This window comes from Cetorhinus maximus, unplaced genomic scaffold, assembly GCF_964194155.1.
Source record: "Cetorhinus maximus unplaced genomic scaffold, sCetMax3.hap1.1 HAP1_SCAFFOLD_1205, whole genome shotgun sequence".
Lineage (NCBI taxonomy): Eukaryota > Metazoa > Chordata > Chondrichthyes > Lamniformes > Cetorhinidae > Cetorhinus > Cetorhinus maximus.
This window is the reverse complement of record NW_027597147.1, coordinates 67,024-92,453: the sequence shown is the minus strand read 5'-3', so window position 1 is coordinate 92,453 and position 25,430 is coordinate 67,024. Positions and strand designations below refer to the sequence as shown.

Here is a 25,430-nt window from a genome sequence, read left to right as displayed (position 1 = left end):
ATTTCCAGCATTTCGTTTTCGCGTCCCTCTCTCCTTTATTCTGTCACGGGATGCGAGCGTCACTAGCAAAGCCAGCATTTGTTGCCCATTCCTAATTGTCCAGTTAAGAGTCAACCACGTTGCTGTGGGTCTGGAGTCACGTGAAGTCCAGACCAGGTAAGGACGGCAGATTTCCTTCCCTACAAGGCCATCAGTGAACCCAGATGGGTTTTTAATGACGATCAATAGTTGACATGGTCACCATTACTGAGACTGGTTTTATATTCCAGATTTTATTAACTGAATTTAAATTCCACCAGTTGCCGTGGTGGGATTTGAACCCGTGCCCTCAGAGCATGAGTCTGGGCCTCTGGATTACTCGTCCACGACGCCACCATCTCCCCATGTAATATGTATATGATCACGTGTGCAAGCATGTGTACACGAGCAGATATTAGGGGAGTCCACAGCAAGGTGGAGCAATCTTAAAATTAGAGGCAGGCTGCTCAGGAGTGAAATCAGGAAATATTTCTGCAAACAGAGGATAGCTGAAATCTGGAACTCTCCCACAAGGAGGCTGTGGATTCCAGGGGTCAACTGGAGCTTTCAAGACGGAGCTCCATAGATTTTTGTTGGGGAAAAGGGGAGTAAATGGAGAGTTCAGATCTGGTTGAGCGACAGAACAGGGTTCAAGGGGCTGAATTGGCCTCCTCCTGTTCCTAGGAGCTATGGCTTTAAAATGATGGCTGAGTAATATGGCCACACCCTGGTCCATTCACCCTTTGACCCCTGAATTACATTTGGCACTGATCCCTCGTGACTAAAAAATAGCTAACTAGGAGGAAGAATGGGGCAGTATAAATGGTTTCTAACCTCAGCTCTGTGTCCACGTTAAGGCACCGCATCATGCGGGAGTTGAGTAAGTTGGCCTTTTGAGAGCGTCCATGTGATTGCTATGGTCAGAGGTTGGGGGCGGCCGGGGGAGAAGGTGGCGGTGTAGGGCCACAATGGGGTCTGTGTGCCTGGCAGCATTCAAAAGAACAGCAAGTCCTTTCACACACAAAACTGTGTGGAATGGGACCTCAGTTACACAATTCAGAATAAAGCAAACACAATGAGAGCGCAATGAAAGGGCACCTCCCTCACACAGAGATTCAAAAGCCTTCTGACGCTGTTTCGTGGAACACGCAACTGTGAATCAGGCCGACACGCGTCACAGCACGGGACAGCGTGACGATGTTCTCTCTCTGTCTGCCCCCAGTTTCTGAAAAGGAAGGATCCAGGAGGTCCACTAACGCTTCATTCTTCACGCTCAGTGGGTAGCACTCTCACCTCTGAGTGAGTCAGAAGATCATGGGTTCCAGCCCCGCTTCACAGGCATGAGCACAAAAAATCCAGGCTGACATTCCAGGTGCAGCACTGAGGGAGTGCTGCCCTGTCAGGGCTGTGTCTGTCAGCTGAGACATTAAACTGAGGTCCCGTCTGCTCTCTCAGGTGGATGTAAAAGATCCCATGGCCACTATTTCAAAGAAGAAGAGTGGGAGTTCTCCTCAGCATCCGGACAAATATTTATCCCTCAGCATCCCGATTTTAATCACTTTACCATTGACAACCGTGCCTTCAGCTTCCTGGGCCCTAAGCCCTGAAGTTCCCTCCCTAAACCTCTCTATCTCTCTCTCTCCTACTTCCTCATTGACCAAACTTTTGGTCACCTGTCCTAACAGAATCACAGAATTGTTACAGGTCAGAAGGAGGCCATTCGGCCCATTGTGTCTGTACCGGCTCTCCGAATGAGTGATTCACTTAGTTCCACTCTCCCATCTTCTGCTCGTAACCCTGCACATTCTTCCTTTTCAGGTAAGTATCGAATTCTCTTTTGAATGCCTTGATTAAATCTGCCTCCACCAGACTCTCAGGCAGCGCATTCCAGACCCTAACCATTCTCTGAGAGTAAGATTTTCCCTTATATTGCTCATGTTGCTTTTGCTTCTTTCGCCAGTTACCTTAAATCTGTGGCTCTCGTTCTTGATCCTTTCACGATTGGGAACAGTTTCTCTCTGTCTACTCTGTCCAGACCCCTCGTGATATCGAATACCTCTATCAAATCTCCTCTCAGGCTTCTCCTCTCCATGGAAAACAGTCCCAGCTTTTCCAATCTGTCTGTATTAACTGACATTCCTTATCCCTGGAACCATTCTCCTGAATCTTTTCTGCACTCTCTCCCATGCCTTCACATCCTTGCTAAAGTGTGAATGCAATACTCCAGCTGAGGCCGAACTAGTGCCTTATACAAGTTCAACATAGCCTCCTTTCTCTTGTATTCTAGGCCTCTATTAATAAAGCCCAGGATACTGTATGTCATGTGGCTTGGTATCAAATTTCTGTCTGATCATGTCCCTGTAAAATGCCTTGGGATGTTTTACTAGATTAAGGGCACTATATAAATGTAAGCTGTTGTTGCCATATTCAGCCACATAATAATTATTACAGCTGTTAGTCACCATAGGCGTTAGGGCAGATGTTCCGCACGTTTACAGGAAATGTTTCCACACTTACCGCGTTTGAGAGATAGGTCACTGCTGGTTGCAGCTTTAAAATCGTTGGTGCAAACACACAACTTCTCCCCCAGTTTGGTGTTAGGGATGCACACAGCTTCCACAAAACTGCTGGGGAACTGTCCTGGAGGGAGAGAGAGAGAGAGGTGGAGTCAGAGTGAGAGAGACACGTCCGTCAGACCGAAACCCCAACTTGCCCCCACAGACACGTCAAGGGCGAGCAGGAGGGCAGCATCTACCGGGGTCATCAGCACATAAGGTCAAAGGTTAAGGAGTCACTGCGACCTAGAAATCCTCAGTCTGGATCCAGGGCAGAAAGGGTTAAGTCCCAAACTGAGGGCTGGCAGAAAGGAAACCAAGGTGGAAACTGGGTAACACTGACTGACTCAGTCCGAGGATCAAGCCCTGAACGGCACAGAATCATTGCCCCAAACTAAATAACCCTGGTACATGTAACACAGAGGTAGTCCCCCGAAGTCTTTTTCATCCACCTCAATAACTGGGAGCTGATGACCCCACTGGCTCAGCTCATTACTCTGTATCTAACACCGTGCTGTATCTGTCCTGGGAGTGTTTGATGGGGACAGTGTAGTGGGAGCTTTACTCTGTATCTAACCCCGTGCTGTACCTGTCCTGGGAGTGTTTGATGGGGACGGTGTAGAGGGAGCTTTACTCTGTATCTAACCCTGTGCTGTACCTGCCCTAGGAGTGTTCATTTAAACTGTCAGCAATGATAACTGTACCACACCAAGCCGCAGGTTCCCAGTATTAATTCCTGGTCTTGGTTCTCCCTCAACCAATGAGGGGCTGGTGCTCAGATTCTCGAGCAGAAAGCAGCAATTCCTGCCGGAAGATACAAGTCTGGGACAAGATAGGATTGATCTCATTCTGTGCTTCCCAGCTGGCCAACTGGTTTTAAGGGGTGCAGGGGCATATTGGTCACTGATGTTCCAATGGTGTTGGGGATCACCTCCACGGTGTAGATTTCTCCCCCAGCAAGTCACTGGGCAAAGAAGGAGAAAACACGTGGTCACTGAGCTGCAAGAAAATGGTCTGATTAAACCCTCATATGATACACACCAGCAAACCTCCCGGTTACCCCAGTCTCCGGCCTCTGTCTCTATCAATCCAAAGCTGTGTCACCAGGGGTGCTTCTGGGCCTGAATCTCCTGCGACTGGCATTTGGCATTGGCTTAATGGATCAAATGGTCAACATCTGCATGAGTGGGCAACTGTGTTCCTTTCATTTTATGACATTTGCGTTGGGGCGTGGATCATGACCTGTTGGGGCGTGGGTCTTGACCTGTTGGGGCGTGGGTCTTGACCTGTTGGGGCGTGGGTCTTGACCTGTTGGGGCGTGGGTCTTGACCTGTTGGGGCGTGGGTCTTGACCTGTTGGGGCAGGGAGAAAGAAAGTGATAGCATCACTTAATTTTTTTTTTTGGTTCTGGGATATGGACATTGCTGGCAAGGCCAGTATTTATTGCCCATCCCTAATTGCTCGAGAAGGTGGAGGTGAGTTGCCTTCTTGAACCGCTGCAGTCCATGTGGTGTAGGTATACCCACAGTGCTGTTAGGAAGTGGTTCCAGGATTTTGACTCAGCGACAGTGAAGGAACAGCGACATATTTCCAAGTCAGGATGGTGCATGGCTTGGAGGGGAACTTGCAGGTGGTGATGTTCCCATGCATTTGCTGCCCTTGTCCTTCTAGGTGGTAGAGGTCGCAGATTTGGAAGGTGCTGTCGAAGGAGCCTTGATGAGTTCCTGCAGTGCATCTTGTAGGTGGTACACACTGCTGCTACTGTGCGTTAGTGGTGGAGGGAGTGAATGTTTAAGGTGGTCTTGGGGTGTTGATCAAGCGGGCTGCTTTGTCCTGGATGGTGTCAAGCTTCTTGTTGGAACTTCACTCATCCAGGCAAGTGGAGAGTATTCCATCACACTCCTGACTTGTGCCTTGTAGATGGTGGACAGGTTTTGGGCAGTCAGGAAGTGAGTTACTCTCTGCAGAATTCCCAGCCTTTGATCTGCTCTTGTAGCCACAGTATTTATATGGCTGGTTCAGTTCAATTTCTGGTCAATGGTAACTTCCAGATTATTGATAGTGGGGGATTCAGGGATGGTAATGCCATTGAACGTCAAGAGGTGATGGTTCAATTCTTTCTTGTTGGAGATGGTCACTGCCTGGCTGTTAAGGGCATCCACGGGTATGCAGTAAATGTTGAGATGAAGTTTGTTTGTGATCTGATTGAATGGTGGAGCGAGCACGAGGGGCCGAATGGCCTCCTCCTGCTCCCATCTCAAATAAGGGAAGAAAACAGCAGAGAAGGTGAGAGGTTGAGGGTGGGTCGGGCTGAGAAGGGAGGGAGGGAGGCCTGGTCCCCTAGTTTGACAACACTCTTACCTGTCACTCCATCTTTCCTCCCCAGCAACCAGAACTCGTCCAGCACGCTCACAACCTCGATGACATCACCCCCGAATATGGGCAACTCCTCGGACACACTGGGCCGAAAGTCGAAGACTGCTCGAACCAAGGACCCCGCCTCCATCCCGCACTGTAACACAGTAAGACCGAGATCACACATCGTTAAAATGTCAACAAGTCAAAGCAAGACAACGTGCATGTTGTATTTCCTCAGGTTTTTAGGATTAGGGTCTAATTTAATGGAGGTTACAGGATCTGATGGGGTAAAGAGAAATTATTTTCTCTAATAAACTTTGTATTCATTCCTGTTAACACATCCCAAAGTGCTTTACTTTGAAGTGTAGTCACTGTTGTCATCTAGAATCTCAGCAGCCAACTTGTGCACAGCAAGCTCCCACAAACAGCAATGTGATAATGAGCACATATGTTTTTGTGATATAAAAACAGAAAGTGTTGGAAATACTCAGCCAATCTAGTCGCATCTGTGGAGAGAGAAACAGAGTTAATGTCGAATACAAATTTTCTTTGGATCTGAAGAGAGGTATTTGGCAATGCTTCCGGTGTGGAAGGAGGGAGACAGTATTTGGCAATGCTTCCGGTGTGGAAGGAGGGAGACAGTATTTGGCAATGCCTCCGGTGTGGAAGGAGGGAGACAGTATTTGGCAATGCCTCTGGTGTGGAAGGAGGGGAACAGTATTTGGCAGTGTTCCCCGATGCAGAGGGGAGGCAGCAATTGGCAGAGTTTCCTAGTGCAGGGAACAATATTTGGCAGCATTTGTGTGGGAGAAGGGGGAAAGTATTTGGCAGTGTTGGCTGGCATGTGGGGTGAATATTTGGCAGTGTTTCCCGGTGTGGGAGAGAAGCATTTTGCAGTGTTGCCTGCTGCAGGGAACAGTATGTGACAGTGTTGGCTGGTCCAGTGGTGGGGGATGGTGGGGGTGGGCGGGGGCTGTTTGGCAGCGTTTCCTAGTGTAGGGACAGTATTTGGCTGTGTTGGCTGGAGCAGGGCCAGTATTTGGCAGCATTTCCCAGTGTAGGGGGTCAGTATTTGGCAGTTTACCTGTTGCTGGTGTTGGGGTGGGGTGTGGGGGTGGGGGGGGGGGGGGGTGTGGGGGGGGGGTTTCCCAGTATTTATTAGTGTTTTCCGTGCGAGGCGGAGGTGGGGTAGGGTGGTATGGAGGGATAGGACAGTATTTGGCAGCGTTTCCCTGTGCTGGGAATTAAATCTCAGGCCATGGCTTCATCCCAGCTGCTATGACACCACACGGTCCCTGGGATGGGAACACCCAACTTTGCAGATGCATTCGAAACTGGGCCTAGTTTCCTGCCTCTGTTGTTTGGGAGGCGGGGGGGGGTGGTCACTGAGCAGACAAACAGAACAATGCTGGTCAGCGAGAGGATGCACTGTTTCCATTGGGAATTGGTGTGTTTGTGTGTTGGGAGGAGCACTGGCAACAGCTTCAAGAAGGAAGAACCTTCTGTCTTGATCGATAGTTTTATATTTAACCCATTACGATCCGGCTCCACAACTGGTTCTCCCTTCTCCCACCCCCCCCAGTTTGTCCGTCTCCCCCTCCCTTCCCAGTCTGTCTCCACCTCTTGCCTCTAACTCACCTCAGATAGCCCCACACATTCCAAAGACGGAACATGGGGCAGTGCTGGTCATTGTAACCACATGCTGATGCTCAGCCGATTCCATCTCAGCCATACAAGCAGCAGATGGTCACCCGTGCCCATCAGGTGAGAACTGGGTGAGCCCACACTTTGATGCCCTACCCCCCCGCAACCAAGGTTTAGGAGCTCAAGGCCCAGGCAGCTGAAGGCCCGGCTGCCAATAGTGGAGCGATTGAAAATGGGGGATGTGCAAGAGGCCGGATATCAGAGGACTGTCATGCTGGAGTAGGTTATAGAGATAGGGAGGGGAAGGCAGAGAAAACAAGGTTGAGAATTTTAAATTCTGGATGTTGCTTAAACTGGAAGCCAGTGCAGGTCAGCGGTCACAAGGGTGATGGGTGTACAGATGCACATACAGACACGTACACTAGGGCACAGGTGTGCTCAGACTCGAGCGAGCTTGCTCACAGACAGACACATGCACTCCGGCAAGTGCAGCTTGCTCAGTGAGATTCAGGGCCTCTGCATTCTGTGGTCCAGTTGACATGTTCAAAACAAGACAAGACCCTGAGCAGGAAAGTGAGCTGCCTTCTGTGTCTTTCTCGTCAACAGAGAACAGAACAAGTAACCAGCTGAAGCAGCAAGTTGAGAGACTGTCTGCACTCCTGCCTGTAACCCATTCTCTTCACATTGCAATTCAAGCCTCACTCCCAATATTTCATGTTTCCTCCTCTGCTGGCACTCAGTGGATTACAATGACAGGACATTCAACTCACCCCTCTCACTGTAACGCACCGATATACCCCAGCCCCCTCACTGTGACGCACCGATATACCCCAGCCCCCTCACTGTGACGCACCGATATACCCCAGCCCCCTCACTGTAACGCACCGATATACCCCAGCCCCCTCACTGTAACGCACCGATATACCCCAGCCCCCTCACTGTGACGCACCGATATACCCCAGCCCCCTCACTGTGACGCACCGATATACCCCAGCCCCCTCACTGTGACGCACCGATATACCCCAGCCCCCTCACTGTAACGTACCGATATACCCCAGCCCCCTCACTGTAACGCACCGATATACCCCAGCCCCCTCACTGTGACGCACCGATATACCCCAGCCCCCTCACTGTAACGCACCGATATACCCCAGCCCCCTCACTGTAACGCACCGATATACCCCAGCCCCCTCACTGTGACGCACCGATACACCCCAGCCCCCTCACTGTGACGCACCGATATACCCCAGCCCCCTCACTGTGACGCACCGATATACCCCAGCCCCCTCACTGTGATGCACCGATATACCCCAGCCCCCTCACTGTGACGCACCGATATACCCCAGCCCCCTCACTGTAACGCACCGATATACCCCAGCCCCCTCACTGTAACGCACCGATATACCCCACACCCCTCACTGTTAACACTTTCTATATAACACAGTTAATAGCTCCCTCATTAATAGAGGAACCTTTTTATTCTGTGTCACCAACTGATCTCAGAACAGCCTAGTTCAGTCACTGCATCGCCCACTGACTGAGCTGATTATAAAACAGGCCTTTTGCATTGTGAATGCAAGGGTCTGTGTCCTCACTGTTTGGCTTGCGAAGGTCGTGAATAGAACCATAGCCCATCATGTCTGCACCGGTCATAAAAAGAGTAAAAAAAGAAACTAGCCACTGATTTTTTTAATCCCACTTTAAAGCACCTGGTCCTTAGCCTTTCAGGTTACAGCACTTCAGGTACCTTCAGCAGATCCAGGTACCTTTTAAATGAGTTGAGCATTTCAGCCTCAACCACCACTTCAGGCAGTGAATTCCAGACACCCACCAGCCTCTGGCTGAAAAAGTTTTTCCTCATGTCCCCTCTAATCCTTCTACCAATCACCTTAAATCTATGCCCCCTGGTAATTGACCCCTCAGCTAGGGGAAACAGGTCTTTCCTGTCTACACTACCGAGGCCCCTCATCATTTTGTACACCTCAATTAGGACAGAGGAGGCTGAGGGGTGACCGAAGGAATACAACCCCAGCCTATCCGATCTTTCCTCATAGTTGCAATTTTCCAGCCCTGGCAACATTCTTGTAAATCTCCTCTGCACTCTCTCCAGAGCAATTATGTCCTTCCTGTAATGTGGTGCCCAGAACTGTACACAAAATTCCAGCTGTGACCTAACCAGCGTTTTATACAGTTCCAGCATTACATCCCTGCTTTTATGTTCAATGCCTCGTCCAATAAAGGAAAGCACTCCATATGCTTTCTTTCTAAATGTCCACCAGAGAGAGAGACCTTGTTTAATTTCTGCACCGTTTGGGGTTAGCTTACCTGAAGCGAGCAGCTTTTGGAGTCATGACTGCTCGCCTCACTCATCCTTGGGCTGGGGTGAAACGACCACCATTCTGGTGTTAACCTATTTACAAATCCCTTCATTTCCCTATCTCTGTAACTGCCTCCAGCTGTACAATCCTGGGAGGTCTCTGGACTGCTCGAATTCTGGCCTCGTGCACATCCTCAATTTTAATTGCACCACCAATGGCAGCTAAGCCTTTAGCATTTGGGCCCTAAGCTCTGGGATTCCCTCTCAAATTTCTCTGCCACGCTCTCCTCTTTTAAGACTCCTTAAAACCAACTGCTTTGACCAAGCTTTTGGTCACCTGTTCAGGCTTGGCTGAGAAGTGTAACATTCATACCGCGCAAGTGCCAGGCAATGACCATCTCCAAGGAGAGAGAATCCAATCATCTCCCCTTGACACTCAATGGCATTACCATCACTGAATCACCCCCTATCAACACTCTGGGGGGTTATCACTGACTAGAAACTGAGCTGGGCCAGCCATATAAATACTGTGTCTACAGGAGCAAATCAGAAGCTGGCAATTCTACAGTGAGTAACTCTCCTCCTGACTCTGCAAAGCCTGTCCTCCATCTACAAGGCACAAGTCAGGAGTGTGATGGAATGCTCCCCACTTGCCTGGACGTGTGCAGCTCCAACAACACTCAAGAAGCACAACACCATCCAGGACAAAGCAGCCCCGCTTGATTGGCACCACATCCACAAACATTCACTCTCTCCACCACCAACGCACAAGTAGCAGCAGTGTGTACCATCTACAAGATTATCTGCAGAAACTCACCAAGGCTCCTTCGACAGCTCCTTCCAAACTCGTGACCTCTACCATCAAGAAGGACAAGGGCAGCAGACACATGGCAACACCACCAATTGTAAGTTCCCCTCCAAGCCACTCACCATCCTGACTTGGAAATATATTGCCGTTCCTTCACTGTCGCTGGGTCAAAATCCTGGAACTCCCTCCCTAGGGTGTACCTACACTACAGGGACTGCAGCGGTTCAGGAAGGCAGCTCACCATCACCTTCTGAGGAGCAATAATCTTCGTTTTATTTGTTTTTGGGATGTGAGCATCGCTGGCAGGACTAGCAGTTGTTGTCCATGGGGATTGAGCAACCAGCAGTTCCTACAGAGCGTAGAGAGGAGGACAAAGAGAGAACTGGCAGAGAGAGTAGAGACACAGAAATCTTGAACTAATTTTTAGGTTTTTTTTTAAACACCTCTCGTTGCTAAGCAACAAGAGAGTTTGTTCAGTTGGAGCTTATAACTCAAACCATATTGATGTTATAAGCAGTCAGCACAACACTGTGCGCAGTGTGGGTGCAAGTGAGGAGGTGCCTTCGATTCTATCTTTGGGAATTCTCACCATCGTCACCTTCAGCTGGGAGGCTGCTGCCAGTTTGTTGTTGTTGTTGCCCATTCCCGCCTCATTGGCTGACGGTCAGGGGGGAGGGTGAGGGGGTGAGGGAGGAGGAGAGGTCGAGGGGAGGGGGGTGGGGGATGAGGGAGGCGGAGAGAGGAGGGGAGTGGGTGAGGTGGGGGTGAGGGAGGCGGAGAGGGAGGGCGGGTGGGGGTTGTTAGGAGGAACATTGTCCCGACCGAATCCATGGAAACAGTTGAGCTCCACTCCAAGCAGTTGCACACTGACTGCGTAAAGCTCCAGAATTCATGGTCTGATCCTAAAGTGAGGAATGTTCAGGCCAAGAATCATCCCCGGGTAGGGAATAACATCCAGAGATACACCTCATGTGAACAGTGCTTCCCCCAGAAACATGCCTGCTGTGTGAGGGACAGGGAAGGATCTGAGGAAAATGCATCATTTTCTGCCCAGTGCTGGGTAGATAATCCGTCTGGAATTGTGTCTAATCCTCGATGTTACCGTCACTGTAATCCTGGAGTGGGGAACTTTGGGGCAGGGAAGGGGGTGGTCAGTGTTTGCACTGGAACCATTAAAGGGGTGGAGAAGGTTTTGAGGAATGAGATCGATGCAAAAACCATCTCATTAAACACTGACATTTACTGACCAACTCTCCGACCCCCAACTCACATTCCAGCAACTCACTGGCAAAACAATATTGCTCTTCTCCCCGTCACCAGTTAAACATCCTACACTTTCTCAATTTGAATTGAGTTAAATCGACCTAATGAAGAGGGCCAGTTTGAATGTGCTCTTGTACTGAGCTAATGGGAAAGAGAGAGAGAGAGAGAGTTGCTTTAGACGGAATGCGCAAGACAAGTAGCTTTTATGAGGCGCCTTTCACAACCTCAGGAATTCCCAAAGGACTTTACAGCCAAAGAAGTGCTTCTGAAGTGTTGCCACTGTTGTAATGTTGGAAACGTGACAGCTAATTTGCACACAGCAAGATCCCACAACCAGCAATGTGATAGTGACCAGATCATCTGTTTTCACAGTGATGTTGATTAAGGGATAAACATTGACCCAGGAGGCCAGGGAGATCTCCCCATGCTCTGCTTTGCAATAGCAGAGCGGGGACTTGAACCCACAACCTTCCGACTTGGGAGGTGAGAGTGTTACTGCTAACAGAGAGAGACTCACTCCCCTACTAGAAATAGTACCATGGGATCTTTAACATCCACTCGATCCCTCTGACAATGTAGCACTCCCTCGGTTCTCTGCCTAAGTCTGTTTGTGAGCCCAAGTTCTGGAGCAGGACTTGATCCTACAACCTTCTAACTCCCAAGATAACGTTGCTACACTTGTTGTGTGTGTTGACAGCCAGAGGTCAATTCGCAGTTAATTGCTTTCCTATCCAAGCGATCCTGATTTTAATCTCTCCACCATTGGTGGCCGTGCCTTCAGCTGCCCAGGCCCCAAGCTCTGGAATTCCCTCCCTAAACCTCTCCATCTCCTTCTCCTCCTTTTAAGATGCTCTTTAAAGCCTACCTCTTTCACCAGGTTTTTTCAGTCATCGGCCCTAATATCTCCTGACATGACTTGGCATTAACCTTTGTCTCATTTATACTCCTGTGGTGCACCTTGGGATGTTTTACTGTGTCAAAGGTGCCATACAAATGCAACCTGCTCTTGGTGTGAGACCCAACAGATTCCCAGGCAGTGCATGAACTCACTGAGCCCGTGTAGAAGTCTCATCTACTGAAGGGATGATTGCAACTGCATCAGTTTCCCAATCGAGTCCTGAGTGTTATGTAAGCCGCCCAGTGCTGATCCAGCTTCACTCTTGTTGTGGTCTTTGAGGTCAAGAAACAAAGTCAATGTTGGAATGAATTCAGCGAGGTCAGAGTTCTCTTGTAGCTACTCATCGCCCGCCCAGGGAGGGACCAGCAGGCCAGGAGGGTACACAGCTGTATTGAGTTTGGAAGTACAGGCAGTAAACATGTCGGATCTCATTACTGGCCCCCTGAGCAGTCCCAAAACTAACCCAGCTACGCAGGCCGGTGACCAACATCGGGAGGCTATTGCCAGCCAGAGGTTCGACAGCTGGCTGCCATCATCTGGGCTTTTGCAACAGCTGGGCTGGAGGATTCCCCTTTTGGCTTCCGTCCCTCTTTGCTACGGTGTTGTTTTTGCTCTGGGGAGACTGAAGGACATGGAGGTGTTTCCCGCCCTCCCCAACCCCTTGAATATGTTGACTCTTGTGCTGAGGTACAGGATCCGAGTTGCCCTCTCACTGGGCATCACGCATTGTGGGTGTTGGCAGCAAGTGTCGCTGTAGCTAACACAGCAAGGCCCGATGCCGTACCCAGGGACCTGTGCACACGCACACACACACTCAATCACGCACTCTAGAAAGTGCACAATCTAGTGCACATGCACACACACTCGATCACGCACTCTAGAGTCACTGGATCGTGAGAATCTTGGCTAGTTTTCCCCTCATTAACCTGAGGAAACAGGGGCCAACAATAGTGACCCTAGCACAGGCCAAGTGCAGCAAAGTCACTACTCATCGGGGGTTGGGTGCAGACCTTGCTTGTTCCCCGAAGGTCAGCCTTGTAGTTTTAGCTCTGCTGCCTCGGACTGAGAAAGCCATTGATACGAGTCTCACTCCAGGGACTGGAGTACATCATCTAGCCTGATACTCCAATGCCGTACTGAGGGAGTGCTGCACTGTCAGAAGTTTTTTTTCGATGAGACATTTAACCAAGGCCCAGTCTGCCCTCTCCGGTAAAAAGATCCCATGACTACTAACTCAAAGGAGGACAGGGGAGATCTCTTGCCGCTTTTGGTCAATACTTATTCTTCGACCAACAGAACTAGATGACCTGGTCATTATCGCATTGCTGTTTGTGGGAGCTTGCTGTGGGCAGATTGCTCAGGCATTGGGACAGGAAAATGGCAGCCAGTCAGTTATCACTATCCATTACACATGTCCAGGAAGGTATCCAGTGTTAGCCCATCACAGAGTAACAAGAACGATAGCACTCAGTTCCCCGCAGGTAGCGGGGGAGAGGCAGAGGGCAGGGGAGAGGGAAAAAGGAGAAGGGGAGGGAGACAGTGACAGAGAAAAGGGGGAGGAGAAGATATGATCAAGAATAAAGAGGAGATAGAGGAAAGTGGACGAACAAAGGAGAGAGACCAAGATAGAGGGGAGAGAAGTGAAAGGGAGTAGAGAGGAGAGACAGACAAACAGAAGTGAGGAAAAATGGAAAAAGGTAAAGAGACAGAGAGGAGTTGGGAGGAGAGAGTGCAGAGAGAAAAATCCCAATGAGATTCAGGCTCCTGATCATCCACTTACCCCTGTACGTGTGTCAGTTTCGGGTGTGTCTACACTCAGACTTAACTGTAACGCCTCCCACGTTGGGAATAGATTTCCAACAGCCACAACCTGGGCTTATGGGGGAAGGGAGTATACTGGGGTAAAAGGTGTGCACCACAGGGTGCAGTCTACGACATAGTAAAGAGACACATTGCTCGGAACAAAGAGGGGGATGCAGCAGGTCTCCAGCAGCAGCTGCAGTGAGGCGCAGTTTGTCGTGAGGTTCCCAGCCTGAGCCATGGACACGTCCTAACAAGTAATGGGCTTCAGGCCTCCCTACTCACATTCCCCGGCATCCAGCTCTCAGCTGCCCTCTATCAGAGGCTCCCTCTCGCTTGCCCACAATAACAGCTTGCATTTAAATAGCACCTTTAATGCAGCAAAAAATGTCCCAAGGGGCTTCACAGAAACATTATCAAACAAAATTTGACACTGCACCACATAAGGTGCTATTTGGACAGGTAACTGAAAGCTTGGCCCAAAAGATTGGTTTTTAAAGGAGCGCCTCAAAGGAACAGAGAGGGGCAGAGAGGTTCAGGGTCCAGGCAGCTGAAGGCATGGCCGCCAATGGCGGATCGATTAACACCGGGAATGCTCAGGAGGCCGGGAAGGGGATGAGTGCAAAGATCTCGGAGGGTTGTAGGGTTGGAGGAGATTACAGAGATAGGGAGGGGCCAGGCCAGGGAGGGATTTGAAAACAAGGATGAGAATTTTAAAATCAAGATGCTGCTCAACAAGGGCCAATGGAAGTCAGCTGGCACAGGGGTGACAGGGGAGCGGATTTTCTCAGCAGCATGTTGTATGAGCTGAAGCTTGCAGACTGCTGGGTGGAAGACTAGCCAGGAGGTGATTGGAATAGTCCAGTCTGGAGGCAACAAGACAGAAACAGGCCCCGTTACCAAGATGGATGTCGGCAGTCTTAGTGAAGAGAGGATATGGGATCGGAAGCACATCCTAGGGTCAAATAAAGTTAACGAGAAGGCTGACATGAGGAAACGTGGTTTATAAAAACAACAGTGAGTTGTAATGACACGAAAGCAGATTCAGTAATAACTTTCCAAAGCAAATTGAATAAATACAGCCAGTGATTATTCTTCGACCAACAGAACTAGAAACACAGATGACCTGGTCATTATCACATTGCTGTTTGTGGGAGCTTGCTGTGGGCAGATTGCTCAGGCATTGGGACAGGAAAATAGCAGCCAATCAGTTATCCCTATCCATTACACATGTCCAGGAAGGAACAGAAAAGCGAGAATATTTGGAGCTCTTTCAAAAGAGCCAGCACTGGCAAATGGGCTGAATGGTCACATTTTGTGCTGTCCTGTTCTACGATTCCCGTCTGCCCCACATCCCCCACCCCCCACTGCAATATTAAGGCGAGGGATACAAAATGATTTAAAAACAAAAAGCTAAAAGCTACTGCGGATGCTGGAAATCCAAAACAAAAACAGAATTACCTGGAAAAACTCAACAGGTCTGGCAGCATCGGTGGAGAAGAAATCAGTTAACGTTTCGAGTCCTCACGACCCTTCGGCAGAACTGAGGTATATTTAGGAGAGAGGTGAAATATAAGCTGGTCTAAGGTGGGGGGCGGGGGGAGAGAGAAGTTGAGGGTGGGGTGGTTGTGGGGACAAGCAAGCAGTGATAGGAGCAGATAATCAAAAGATGTCACAGACAAAAGGATCAAAGAGGTGTTGAAGGTGGTGATATTATCTAAGAAAAGTGCTAATTAAGAATGGAAGACAGGACACTCAAGGTACAGCTCTAGTGGGGGTGGGGTGGAAAGACTGACAAAGTTTTAATTTTAGATTGAAAAATAATGGAAATAGGTGGGAAAAGAAGAATCTATATAAATTATTGAAAAAAAAGGGGGAGGGGGGGAGAAACGGGGTGGGGATGGGGGGAGGGGGAGTTTAAGATCTAAAGTTGTTGAATTCAATATTCAGCCCGGAAGGCTGTGAAGTGCCTAGTGATTTGTGATTTGCGACAAATGATTTGTCGTGTCTTAAAAACATGCTGGGAGCTGAGAAGAATTCAATGCAGAGTCAGCACAGAGTAAGTAAAGGCTGTAATGATGACACACAGAGAGTGGGTAGCAGGCAGAAAATAATAAGCAGCCTTTGGCAGAGCCAATATTAATTGGGGCTGTGACAGATCACTCCTGGGCACCATTTCATCTGGCTTTCATTATCTAGCGTAGGGAGCTTTTTAAAGCAGAGCTGAATTATTCAGTGCTTCCCTCCTCTCGGCAGCTTCATTCAGACTTTTCTCCCCTCCTCGCTGACCACAGCAGAGCTTGGCTTTGATGCCCCACTTCCTCCCCACGCAGCAGTCTCTGTCCGCCAGGAAAATGCGGCATTTTCTTCCCTTTCTGCTTCTCCTTTCCTTCCCCCACCCCCCCCTCCCTCCTGAAGGTGCGAGTCACCGCCCTGGGGGTGGGGGAGGAGGGCGAGGGAGTTTCCCACCTGGGTCGAACTGCCCTCTGTCCCCCCCACACAACCCTGGGCAGCGAGGTAAACTCCACCAGTCTCCACCTCTTCTTGCATAAAGTCACCCGATCCACGCAGATTGGGGGGTTTGACTCGTCCGGGTGACTTTGGGCACCAACCGGGTTGGGCACTGAAGCAATGCCTCCCCCATTTGCCAGCTCACCATAGCTCCCTAAGCTGCCCCAGAGACTAGAAACAGCTACCTGGCGAGAGAGTAGACTCAGCACTGTCACGATCCGGCGTGTGGGGCACTGGATGGATTTTGTTGCCCCCTCCTTCACTCACAAGGGAGATCAGGATAGGTCTGAGTCGAGAGCCCTGACCACATAACCCAGACCAGCACCCCCCACCCCCAGCACTGAGGGAGCACAGCACGGTCCGATGAGACATTAACATAAATAACATCATTTGAAAACGACCAGGGGAGTTCTCCCCAGTGTCCCGGCCAATATTTAATCACTTAAAAATGATGAAAAACAGATTATCTGCTCATCATCACATTGCTGTTTGTGGGATCTTGCTGTGCACGAGTTGGCTGCGCCATTCCCCACATTACCACAGTGACTACACGCTGCAAAAAGTACACGATTTGGCTGTAAAAGGGTTCTGCAATGCCCCGTGGCTGTGAAAGTAACTATATAAAGGCAGGTTGTTGTTGTTGTTGCAGAGCTGGTGCGTACGTAACTGAAACTTACAGAGCGGTCGATAAATGAAACAGCTCCCTGGCTAGAATTGCAATCGAGCTGAAAGGCAGCCCCCATTTACTCAGCGGTCATTGTTTGGATCCGACATGTTTACATCATTGTTCCTGAGTGAGTGACATAGTGTGATAAACATCAGCCCCTCTGAGCTCCCGTCCTCCTCACAGCAGGTTCCTGTTGACTTGGCCAGGGGTTGAATGGCAGCTTTCAAACCCAGCCAGCTAATTTTCTTTTATTAAAACCATATTTTTCATAAAGGGAAAGATACCACTGTTGATAAGTGACATTTTTTTTTGCTTTTACATACACTGTCCCAACAAACACTCCCAGGACAGGTGCAGCACAGGGTTAGATACAGAGTAAAGCTCCCTCTACACTGTCCCTATCAAACACTCCCAGGACAGGTGCAGCACAGGGTTAGATACAGAGTAAAGCTCCCTCTACACAGTCCCCATCAAACACTCCCAGGGCAGGAACGGCACGGGGTTAGATACAGAGTAAAGGTTCCTCTACACTGTCCCCATCAAACACTCCCAGGACAGGTGCAGCACGGGGTTAGATACAGAGTAAAGCTCCCTCTACACAGTCCCCATCAAACACTCCCAGGGCAGGTACGGCACGGGGTTAGATACAGAGTAAAGCTCCCTCTACACTGTCCCCATCAAACACTCCCAGGACAGGTGCAGCACTGGGTTAGATACAGAGTAAAGCTCCCTCTACACTGTCCCCATCAAACACTCCCAGGGCAGGTACAGCATGGGGTTAGATACAGAGTAAAGCTCCCTCTACACTGTCCCCATCAAACACTCCCAGGTAGGTACAGCACGGGGTTAGATACAGAGTAAAGCACCCTCTACATGGTCCATTCAAGAGCCAGGGAAAAGATGGAGGGAGAAATGAATCTCCCCCGACCCCCCATCCCAGTCCTCTTCCCGCCTACCGTGCCGACAGCTCACGTGTCTTTTGGGCCTAGGTACAATAGTGGTTTTGAATCCTGGATTTGCAGTACAAAGCAGGCAGCCTCTGCAGAGACTAACTCTCAGCCTGATGTGCTGACTCAGTTTCCCTTGGGCCGAGATCCAGTATTGAAGGCACCCAGTCGGCAGAAATCACTGCCGTTGTTTTCCTGCAGGTCGCCCATTTCCGTTTTTTAATTACCTGCCTTTGCCAAGAGCTAACTAGCCATTAAGACCAGCATCTAGGAACCTAGCAACGATGACCAAGGCACAGTGGATGAGGTTCAAAATGACCCATGATTGCCACTTCTGCACTGGCCTGTGTACAGGGATCATTCCTGGGTTGGCACGTCCTGATTACACATCACAGCAGAGGCATAGATTCTGTCAGTTATAGCTCACGAGTCTTGGTTGTTCTCCAGCAATGAGCAAGGGGAATCCTCGAGAGCCTGGTCTCCATCTCACTGCCCTGGCGGGACATCAACTGACCTTCATTCCTGAAAGAGGGACTCATACTGATGCACAGCCCAATCATTTTTATTCTTCATTCTTTCATGGGCTATGTGAGCATTGCTGGCAAGGCCAGATTTGGTTGCCCATCCCTAATTGCTCCTGAACTGAGTGGCTTTCTAGACCATTGTAAAGGGCAGTTAAAGAGCAAGCCACATTGCTGTGGGTCTGGAGTCACATGTAGGCCAGACCGGGTAAGGACGGCAGATTTCTTTCCCTAAAGGACATAAAGTGAGCCAGATGGGTTTTTACGACAATCGATGATAGCTTTATATTCCAGATTTATTAATTGAGTTTAGATTCCACCAGCTGCTGGGATTTTGATTGGGACCCATGTACCCACAGCACTAGTCTAGGCCTCTGGGTTACGAGTTCATAACCACTATGCCACCATCTCCCCTCTTGCTCCACTCCGAGGAACAAGCCCGGTTTGCCTCTCTCTAACGCCAGGCATCAGTCAGAATCATTCCAATCACCTAGTGCTGTGGACTGGGTCCTTAACACTCTGGGGTAACTTTGAAAGAGAGACCCTGCATTTGTACAGCGCCTTTCACAAAAAGTGTTGAGGTGGTGGGTGGGTGAATGGGACTTAGTGAAAGGGTGGAGGTTAATGGAATGTTGGCTTTTACCTTAATGGGGCTGGAATACTAAAGGGAGAGAGTAATGCATCAGTTCTAGAGTCTTGGTCGGTCTCGATCTAGAGTAAACGTGTTGTTTTGGACACTCCATCTGAGGAAGGAGATATTCTGTACCGAAGGGTATGAGGAACAGTAGATTTACCGGTATGATGCCAGGATTTGAAGGGTTAACTTACAATGACGGATATGTATACATTTGGTTTGTCAAGTTTAGAAGGTTGAGGGGTGATCTGCTTGATGTCCAAAGAATGATAAAGGATTTGTGGGTGGGGAAGTTGAGAACAAGGAGATCAAATCTTAAAATTAGAGCTAGCCTGTTCAGGGCAGAGGTCAGGAAGCTATTCTTCACAGAAAAGGTAGTGGGAATCACTCCAACGGCTATGGTACTGAGGCCAATTAACATTTCTAAAACTAAGGTGGGTAGATTTTTGTTGGGCAAGGGCCTCACACCATATGAAGCAATGATGAGTTAGTGGAACTAGGACAGTTCAGCCCTGTGCTAATGGAATTGCTCAGCAGGTTCGAGGGGCTGAATGGCCTCCTCCCATTCCTATGATGCACTGGGCTGTGAAAGCTCTCATGGATTATGATAGCTCTGTTAGTCTGGCTCCTGTCCATCTCCCAACTCCCTTACACTTCATTAACAGACAGATGGTGAGCTGCTGCACAGACATTACACTATCGCTGCGAGTGTGCTAAATTGCAAGGTGGATCTGAGAGAGTTCGAATGCCACGTTTAAATTAACTTTGAAACCACCACATGACTTAAATACAGATTTTGTCCTAAAGTTGGTTTGTGCCTGGAGAGTATTTTGAGCTGAATAATGGTAGGGTAAAGTACTAAAAAAAAACGAGTGAAAGAGTTGCATTTCTATATCACCTTTAATGATGACCACATGTCTCAAAATGCTTTATAGCCAGTGAAGTATTTTTGGAAGCGTAGTTATTGTTGTAACATAGGAAATGGCCAGTGTAGATGTGATGGGCCAAATGGCCTCCTTCTACGCCATAACAGTTCTGTGATTCTGTAAAGCACAGCAGCCAATTTGCGCACAGCAAGCTCCCACAAACAACCATCTGATCATTATCAGGTAATCTGTTTTACTGAAGTTCGTTGACAGATCAATATTGGCCAGGACACCAGGGAGAACTCCCTACTTTTCCTTGAAATACTACCATGGGATCATTTACATCCACCCAAACACACAGATGGGACCTTGGTTTAACGTCTCATCTGAAAGATGGCACCACTGACAATGCAGCACTCTGATCAGTACTTCACTCGAGTATTAGCCCTGGTATTTTTGCTTAAGTCCTGCAGTGGACCCTAAACAACAGAACCTTGTGGGTCTGAGGCAAGAGCACTGCCCACTGAGCCATGGCTGACTTGGCAACACAAGATATCAGTGGGCACGGGTCTGCCACTGTATAACACAAGGTATGGTACTGGTGGGGACAAGTCTGTCACTGTATAACACTGGGGTACAGTACTGGTGGGGATAGGTCTGTCACTGTATAACACTGGGGTACAGTACTGGTGGGGACAGGTCTGTCATTGTATAACACTGGGGTACAGTACTGGTGGGGATAGGTCTGTCACTGTATAACACTGGGGTACGGTACTGGTGGGGATAGGTCTGTCACTGTATAATACTGGGGTACAGTACTGGTGGGGACAGGTCTGTCATTGTATAACACTGGGTTACAGTACTGGTACGGACAGGTATGTTGCTGTTTTCTTTGAGATGGTGAATTAATGGAACTCTAATGTGTTGCTTGGATTCCTTCCAACATGGACTGGAATATACCCAGTGATATGACACTCAACGAACATTTTACAAGAATGTTTCTGGCTCATCCTTCGATTAAAATGCTTTTCGGATCCTGCTCAATATGACTCAGACTCTGAGGGTGATAGATTCCTTCCAACTGTGAGAAAAGTCCGTGTGAAATAAGATTGTGTATCTCAGTCCGGCCCCAGGAACATGAACCCACAGTACAAAAGTGACAGTAATTTGGCATTCACACTCAAAGGCCACAACACGCCCAGCCAGAGAATTAGAAACATTTAAAACCAATACTTATGACTGAAAAACATTGTTGGACAGTATTGAGGGAGTTTGACTGTTTCAAGCCGGGAGGAGCTACCAACCACAGATTTATGCCATCCTAAGGCCGCCTATTGTCACCTTGGTAACTTTACCCCGTCTCAGCTCATCTGCTGACGAAACGCTCATTCATGCCTTCGTTACCTCTAGATTCGACTGTTTCAACACACTCCTCCTGGCTAGTCCCCCACATTCTGCCATCTGTAAACGTCAGCTCATTCAACAACTCTGCTGCCCGTGCCCTAACTTGCACCAAATTTCGTTCATGAATCAGAACTGCGCTTGCTGACCTACATTGGCCAGCTAATTTTAAAATTCACCTCCCTGTTTCCAAGTCCATCCATGGCTTCACCTCCCCCGATTCACTGTAATCTCCTTCAGTCCACAACCCTCTGAGATGACTGCACTCAGCTCATCCTGGCCCCTAATGTATCCCCAATTTTAACTGCGCCACCATCGGCAGACCCTGAATTCTGAAATTCCCTCCCTGCACCTCTCCACCTCACATTCCTCCTGTAAGACACCCCTTATAACCCAACTCTGACCAATGTTTTGGTCACTTGATCCAATACCTCCTAATGTGCTCGGTGTTATACTTTGTTTGATAAAGCTCCAGTGAAGCACCTTGGGCTGTTTTATGATGTTAAAAAGTGCTATATAATTATAAAATAACAACAGAAAATGCTGGAAATAGTCAGCAGGTCTGGCAGCATCTGTGGAGAGAGAACCTGAGTTAATGAAACATTAACGCTGTTTGTCTCTCCACAGATGCTGCCAGGTCTGCTGAGCTTTTTCAGCATTTTCTGTTTTTATTTCAGATCCCCAGCATTTGCAGTATTTTGCTTTTATTTTCTTATATAAATATAAACTGTTGCTTCTGTTGTATCTAACTCTGTGCTGTATTTGGCCTAGGAGTGTGTGATGGGGACAGTGTAGAGGGAGCTTTACTCTGTATCTAACCCCATGCTGTACCTGCCCTGGGAGTGTTTGATGGGGACAGTGTAGAGGGAGCTTTACTCTGTATCTAACCCCGTGCTGTACCTGCCCTGGGAGTGTTTGATGGGGACAGTGTAGAGGGAGCTTTACTCTGTATCTAACCCCGTGCTGTACCTGTCCTGGGAGTGTTTGATGGGACAGTGTAGAGGGAGCTTTACTCTGTATCTAACCCCGTGCTGTACCTGTCCTGGGAGTGTTTGATGGGGACAGTGTAGAGGGAGTTTTACTCTGTATCTAACCCCATGCTGTACCTATCCTGGGAGTGTTTGATGGGGACAGTGTAGAGGGAGCTTTACTCTGTATCTAACCTCATGCTGTACCTGTCCTGGGAGTGTTTGATGGGGACAGTGTAGAGGGAGCTTTACTCTGTATCTAACCCTGTGCTGTACCTGTCCTGGGAGTGTTTGATGGGGACAGTGTAGAGGGAGCTTTATTCTGTATCTAACCCTGTGCTGTACCTGTCCTGGGAGTGTTTGATGGGGACAGTGTAGAGGGAGCTTTATTCTGTATCTAACCCTGTGCTGTACCTGTCCTGGGAGTGTTTGATGGGAACAGTGTAGAGGGAGTTTTACTCTGTATCTAATCCCGTGCTGTACCTGTCCTGGGAGTGTTTTATTCTGAAACTGGCTGCTCAAATTGGAAAGTAATCCAGCCCCAGCATTGAACAACCAGCCTGTGATAAAAGCAAAATCCTGCGGATGTTGGAAATCTAAAACAAAAACAAAAACAAAAACAAAAATTGCTGGTAAAACTCAGCAGGTCTGACAGCAGCTGTGGAGAGAAAGACATAGCTAACGTTTCGAGTCCGTATGACTCTTCATCAGAACTAAAGAGTAGTACTGTGGTGAAATATAAGCTGTTTAAGGGGGGGTGGGATAGGTGGAGCTGGATAGAGGGCCAGTGATAGGTGGAGGCAAAGGAGAGATTGCCAAAGATGTCATAAACAGCCTGTGATAAAACTTTTTACATGTGTTTTGTGTTTAAAATGATCGAAAATTAAATTTGGGGGAGGAGAGAGCAGAGTATGACAATTAAGGCCTGTCTGTTTTCCTGTCTACTCGAAATAACTCATTTTCAGTTTTAAAAGACATTTCCCTCTGGCATGGTGACAGGGTGGAGTATGTATCATTTTAGAGCTTGCTTCTAATTTTCTCTGTTCCCCCCAACCAACCCCCACCCCTTGGTTACAATGCCAAATGTAATGTCTGGTGTTTTGCAGAGCCAAACACAACAACAGCTTACATAGCACCTTAGATATAAAAAAATGTCGCAAGGTGTTTCACAGGAGCATTATGAAACAGAATGTGACACAAAGTCACTTAAGGAGCTATTTAGTTAGGTCAGATGAGCAATCACAGTAAAACATTCAGCTCCAATCCTGGTCAGCACTAAGTTATCTGACCCAGACTGGTCTGGGCTGGCCTAGTCAATATGGACTGGGCTGGGCTGAGCTGAGGAAGGAAAAATTAGACGGAAATCTGTCGGATTCCCTGTTCCTGATTGACAGTCAGTGACCACCAAAGAGGTGAATGCACGATCATACTTGGGGGGGGGGAGAAATCTGGCATGACTGTGATGCCACATGTAGTTGAATAGCTCATCAATATTCACTGGCCCAGGCTCACACAGAAGAGTTAGGCAAAGTATATTTGAGTGGGGACGAGCGGATGGTGGAGTGTTGTGACAAATCCAAGGAATCGAAAGGGTTCAATTTTGAAGAAAGTATTTCTCAGTAAAGTTAGAATCCACAGTGGTGGACCACCATCGCTATGACAACAGACTTCCATGCCCGGTGGGTCAAGTTCCTCCATCCACTAAGGTTAACATTGCTAATAACTCACTCAATGCGAGGTGGGGGGGCTTGTCTTTAAATTTCTTGGTGGTACCGAAAGCTCTCTCTTCTCCCTGACCCTGTCACTGCTGTTGAATACAGTATTTATCCCGCTGTTTCCCTTTTTGCCCACCCTCCTTCCACTTTTGTGGCCTCTTCGCTCACGGGGTTTGCCAATCGGTTTCTTGTTGCTGTCCACCGCCCCTGCGCCACCCTCGCCACAATGTGAGTGCCAACGGGCTATTGAACCACAGGGGCATCGCTCCTGTCCTGAGCCGGGGGTGTGAGGGAGAGCGGGCACACCCAAAAAAGTCATTTGAATGAAGTGCTCGGTAAGCAGGGACAGGAACATCAGCTGGACCTCCCCACGCCACCTCAGGGCAGAGGGCATATGACAGGGGACCAGTTAACTCTCCACAAACACATACATACGGGGTGGGTGGGGAAGCCAGGACCCACCTTGCTTAAACCTTGCACATTGGACAATTAGAGGAGAGAGCCCCCCCGAACGATTTTAATCCTATCAATGCAATTGAAACACATCACCATTTGACTCCTTGCCGCATTGGATGATCAGCAGAACGGGTGCGAAACCAAGACACAAAGAATCATTCACACTGCAACAATTTTAAAAGTAGGACAGCTCCCCCCCAACCTCCCCCCCCACCCCCCGCACCAGCACCAAAAAAAAACCACAAACTAGAAACAGGAGAGATAAGGATAGGTCGGGATTTAGAAGACAGTTGCGATGATCTTATGCATCTGCGACGCATTATATTCCACCAAACTGTGGTACAGATACACTGACACATCTCAGCACTGGCACCCACCCCCACCCCCCCGACAACACGGCAATGTGTGTGCAAGGTGGGGTGGGAGAGAGGGATCCTGTTGGGAATGTTTGTACCCTCTACCCTGGGAGGGAGGGAGGGAGGGCGGGGTGGGGGGTAAGTGCTGTGTCCTTACCTGGGCTCCAGCTCAGCACTGAGTCTGAAACGGACGCTTCCTCCGCCACAGGGATCCTGCCGATTTGTTACATTCCCCAGTGGAACTTTGATACATTCCCCGCTGGTCTGTTACATTATGTCAGGCTCTGTGCGTCATGACCTCAGCACGCAAACCTCAGGGTCCTGACCATATTAAGGAGGGGGCGCGGCTGGGAAGCGGGGCAGTCCGCAGAAGTCCTGACAGTTATTTTAACTGTTGCCATGGAAACAGTGTGTGTTACAGATCACTCAGGAACACGCTGGGGCAACATGCACCTACATGTCTGTTGCTGTGCTTGATTTATCCCTTGTTTTTGTTAATTTAGTTAATTGTTTTAACTCTACAAGAGTTACATGTCTGTTGCAGCCCGGAGCTAGGGATAGTGATAGGAGAGGGTTCAACTTTCTTTCCACCTCATGGCTGACCAGGAATCTCTCCCACTCTTACTGCCTGCCATCCGCGTGTGTTGGAAGGATTTGCAGGTTGATGATTAACCTGCTTGACCACATTTGGATGCACCAGCTGTGGCTCAGTTCATAGCACCCTCGC

General features: G+C 48.9%; 1 protein-coding gene across 1 annotated transcript in view; it reads right to left on the bottom strand.

The window, feature by feature from the left end:
• Positions 1–24,982, bottom strand: part of LOC144675864 (dynamin-binding protein-like) — a gene marked incomplete at its 3' end in the record, with an annotated part of 30,668 nt that extends 5,686 nt beyond the window's left edge. The window contains exons 1-3 of the mRNA XM_078536423.1: positions 24,861–24,982; positions 4,935–5,085; positions 2,536–2,658 (exon numbers count right to left, since the gene is read on the bottom strand). Of these exons, the coding sequence (XP_078392549.1) occupies positions 2,536–2,658; positions 4,935–5,079 (268 nt within the window). The remainder of the gene's footprint in view (positions 1–2,535; positions 2,659–4,934; positions 5,086–24,860) is intronic.
• Between the last annotated feature and the right edge of the window lie 448 nt (positions 24,983–25,430).